General features: G+C 31.6%; 1 protein-coding gene across 1 annotated transcript; it reads left to right on the forward strand.

The window, feature by feature from the left end:
- Window positions 1-999: 999 nt before the first annotated feature.
- On the forward strand, window positions 1,000-4,001 carry LOC130961896 (chaperone protein dnaJ 6-like). The gene is made up of 8 exons (XM_057887933.1): window positions 1,000-1,254; window positions 2,118-2,216; window positions 2,467-2,568; window positions 2,820-2,879; window positions 2,968-3,074; window positions 3,156-3,238; window positions 3,440-3,530; window positions 3,614-4,001. Exons 1-8 carry the CDS (start codon window positions 1,147-1,149, stop codon window positions 3,816-3,818), a joined length of 855 nt encoding a protein of 284 aa, XP_057743916.1. The 5' UTR covers window positions 1,000-1,146; the 3' UTR covers window positions 3,819-4,001.
- The last annotated feature ends 353 nt before the right edge of the window (window positions 4,002-4,354 follow it).

The following is a 4,354-nucleotide window of genomic DNA, read 5'->3' on the forward strand; positions in this document are numbered from 1 at the left end:
GATTGAATTACTACTAAAAAAGTTGGGTTGATAACTAAAAATAATGATTAAAAATAATAAATTCTAATAGTCTTTTAATAATTTTTCACATATATTAATATATTAAAAATTTAAAAATTCTATTGTTATACTATTAACCTATTTATTTCAGAAGATACCAAAATCAAAGAATAAAAAATAAGGCTAAAATTTTTTATTATGAACAAAGAATGTGTGCAATCTAATTTTATTCATTTTGTATTTTTTTTTTGTTTTGGAATGTGTAATCGGTAAATACAATTACTTTGCAAGGAGATTTTTAAAAAATTTGAGAAAAGGACAATTAATCTCTAATTTTTTGGTTTGTGGACATTTAAACTCCTAAAAATTTAAAAATATAATTAAATTTTTGACCTCTTCAAAATCTAGACATATCGATTTTTAGATTTAATTTGTCTAATTTTAAAAATTCTCCCTCATGGACATCTGTATCGGCTATATCAATATAATGGGAGTTACGTTTAATTTTTCCGTTAGGTCTAACATATTCAAATGAACAGTAGAGATCAATGTGTTCAAATTTTAAAAAAATCAAAGACTTAAATGTATTTTTAAATTATTAAAAACTTAAATTCACGAGCCAAAAGATCAAAGACTTATTTACCATTTTTCTAAAAAATTTTTTAATATCAAATCAAAAGATTCATTTTATTCGTTGTTTAAAAACTTAAACATTATCTATGCATTAGATACCCACACAATAAACTTACATACACGACATAAATTCATTTTAGATTCATTTTTACTCTCATAAAACTTGAATCCAAATATAGTTGTTAAGGAAGTATAGACTATACCACTCAACCAAGCCTCCAACCACAATTTATACGCTTTAAATCAAAGGATGTCACATTTGATTTGGGATTAACACCTTTACTATATATGACCATAAAAAACCCTCCCAATATAAAAAATAATTTGCGAAAAAATGAGCGCGCCAAAATATTGACACACCGAGTGGCGAGAATAATAAAAGAGCACCCTAATCCCGATCCGTCCTTTTCTTCTGTTTTCCCTTTGCGCTTATTAGTTTTCATTTTTGTCATCGCCAAATCAAAGTTCTTTGAGACCAAGTTACAGTCTTCTACTAACAAAAGGAAATAAAAAATGGCGCCAAAGAATAAGAAGAGAGCTAGGGTTTCCAACGACGAAGAAGAAATCGAATATGAACACCCACACTCCCCTCAGAACAACAACGAAAACACCCTCTATCAGGTACCCGACATAATTTGGATTAATTAATTGTAAGATAGTCTTCTTCGCTTTTTCGATTTTTTAATTTCGATTTTGATTCTTAGTTTCTTGTTTCAATATTTACCGATGCTTATTGCTTTATGGGATTTCTTATTCTATGTTCCTTGTAGTCTGCTTTTGAAGCTGATGGAATAAATTGTTGTTTTCAAGAGAGATTCTCTGTTTTACTCCTATCTGTAGTGAATAAACCTAGCCTAGTATATTGTAGTATGATGTTTGTGTTTTTATTAGCTTATCAAATGAGAGTTAAGCATCGATATATTGAGCATAGGCATGATTCACGATAGGGTGCAATGGCATTGTTTGATATGTGTAACCAACATCCACTTAGTGGGATAAGTCCTTGTCTTTGTGTTTTTATTAGCTTTATTTTATATGAAGTTACAATCAAGATCTTTCTGCTACAGCATTTGGAAATGGAGAAAAAGGCAATTATTTCCCTAGTGATGTCAATCCATACATGTAAAATGTGCTGATACGATCTAAAGGTTAACCCCTTCATCACATACCAACAGTCTTCCTTATATAGAACTTTATGGGCTGCAACCATTTCCATTTTGTTTCTATTTTTGGTCCCCTTTAATTCACAAGAGTTGGTTTTATTTGACGTCCTTTGGTTTTAACTTTCACATAACTGCTGTGAATATATTCTATATATCTCAGTTTCTTATAACATTAGCACTTTGGACTTTGGATCCCTTAGGTGATCATCTACACTTTGAGATATGAGTATATGACATTACCCGTTTCCATTTCTTGATTTGTATCAATGCGCAGAGAGCACTGATATTTTGGACACTGACCTGTTGCTTCTTTGCTCTTAGGTACTTAGTGTAGAGAGAACAGCATCACAACAGGAAATAAAGAAGGCTTATTACAAGTTAGCATTGAGGCTGCATCCTGACAAGAACCCTGGTGATGAGGTATTTATCTAATGTTTTCTGTTTTACAGTAAGCAGGGTGGAGCCATGTTGATATCCAGAGATTCCATTGTACCCTTTAGTATTCTGAAATTTTTGAAATATCCATGAAAATTTAGTATCTTCTCAGCAAAATACTATTCAAGCTCTTTAAACACTCCATTTAACAATAGCATCAAACAGGTTTTTGTCTAATTAGGCCTCTGACCATCTATTAAATTTGATGTTTATGGTTCCAATTAATCATTTACAGGAAGCTAAAGCAAAATTTCAGCAACTGCAAAATATTATCTCGATTCTTGGGGATGAAGAGAAACGAGCCATTTATGATCAGACTGGTTGTGTTGATGATGCTGTGAGTGTTCTTGATTTCTTATATCTGTAGATGCATTTACAACCTTAAAGCCACAAGATAACATATCTGTAATTTTCATTTTCTAGATTCATTCAAATTAAACTTTTATGGTCTGTCAACTGTTAGTGGAGGAATCTGCTCTTGTTATGATGATTTTATGTACAGCAGAATGAAATATAAGCATTTCAGCATTTTTTTTTCCGTGTCATGTACATCAACATTATTCATTTATATTTGTTTCTGAAAATCAGGACCTTGCCGGGGATGTTGTCCAGAATCTTCACAACTACTTTAGAACAATGTACAAGAAGGTTGTTTGCGTTGATCCTGATTTTGTTCTGATTTCTTGTTGCACAGTTCTTATTTGCATTTACAAGGTTTTATTATACTTGCTAACAGGTCACTGAAGCTGATATTGAGGAGTTTGAAGCAAACTATAGGGGATCTGACTCAGAGAAAAATGATTTGATTGATTTGTACAAGAAGTGCAAGGGTCATATGAACAGGTAAGAAAGGCATATTGATGAGTGAGAGCCATTTTTCTGAAAAGACTTTATTGTAATTTTGCGTATGACTTCCCACTGCAGGCTATTCTGTTCAATGCTTTGTTCTGATCCCAAATTTGATTCTCACCGATTCAAGGATATTCTTGATGAGGCCATAGCAGCTGGTAAGAACATTATAAGCTTTTATTTCCCCGAATTCCAGTCAGACATGTACTCTTTTTTAAGGTTTATATTGCCATAATGAGGATTGAATACCATTATGCTCGTTTATACTTGTAGCTGGGAGATTCAGCTTATATTAACATAGGCAAAAGTCTTACTTGATCCTTTTGTTTGATGCTATACCTTTTTTTTTATATCTTTAGGAGAACTTAAAGAAACAAAAGCTTATAAGAAATGGGCAAAAAGAATATCAGAAATCAAGCCACCAACTAGTCCGTTAAGGAGGAGGGTCAAGTAAGTTTATCGGGGAAGTCTTGGGCTTGCCTTATACTGTTTACATTTTAGTTTAGGAAATAATGATGTTTATCATCTTGCAGACCAAGTAAGAAACCAGAAACAGATCTTTATGCCATCATCTCACAACGTCGAAATGAGAGAAGAGACAAGTTTGAATCTATGTTTTCATCTCTAGTTTCAAAATATGGTGGAAGTAATGTGCCGGAACCCTCTGAAGAGGAATTTGAAGCTGCGCAAAGGAAGATGGAAAGCCGACGTTCCGCAAAGAAATCAAAGCGGAAATAACCAACTTAATGTTTGTATAGTTTCTTGACTTTCTTCTGAGTATGAACGTTAAATTAGGTAATGCAAGTGGAGATTGTTATTTTTTTTTTCCACTGAAGTACCTGATAGTTTACTTGCATGTTAATGTATCTGCTAAAGAGTGAAGGTTAGCTCCTTTTAATTTCAATTTTAAATTAGAACTGAAACTATACTAAAATCCCCCTCCCCCACCCAAAAGAAATAATGGCAAAAAGTAAAAATCAATGTTCATTCTATTTTTGAATGTGGTATCAAAATTGCTCTCAATTAAATTCAAATTAAATGTTGGTGATATTTTTAAGATTTTGAAAATTAAATTGGCGACAGAATTGATAGTTAAAGATTTAAAAGTATAAAGTTAAGTTCAATTCAGATTGAATCGAATATAATAAAATAATCAGGGGCGGAAGTAGAAGAAATATTAGAGGGAGACTAAAAATATTTATACAATAAAATATTAAAATAAATTTTTGAAGAGGACTAAACTGAAATTTATATACAATTTACATGTAAAAAAT

This window comes from Arachis stenosperma, chromosome 2 (assembly GCF_014773155.1).
Source record: "Arachis stenosperma cultivar V10309 chromosome 2, arast.V10309.gnm1.PFL2, whole genome shotgun sequence".
NCBI lineage: Eukaryota > Viridiplantae > Streptophyta > Magnoliopsida > Fabales > Fabaceae > Arachis > Arachis stenosperma.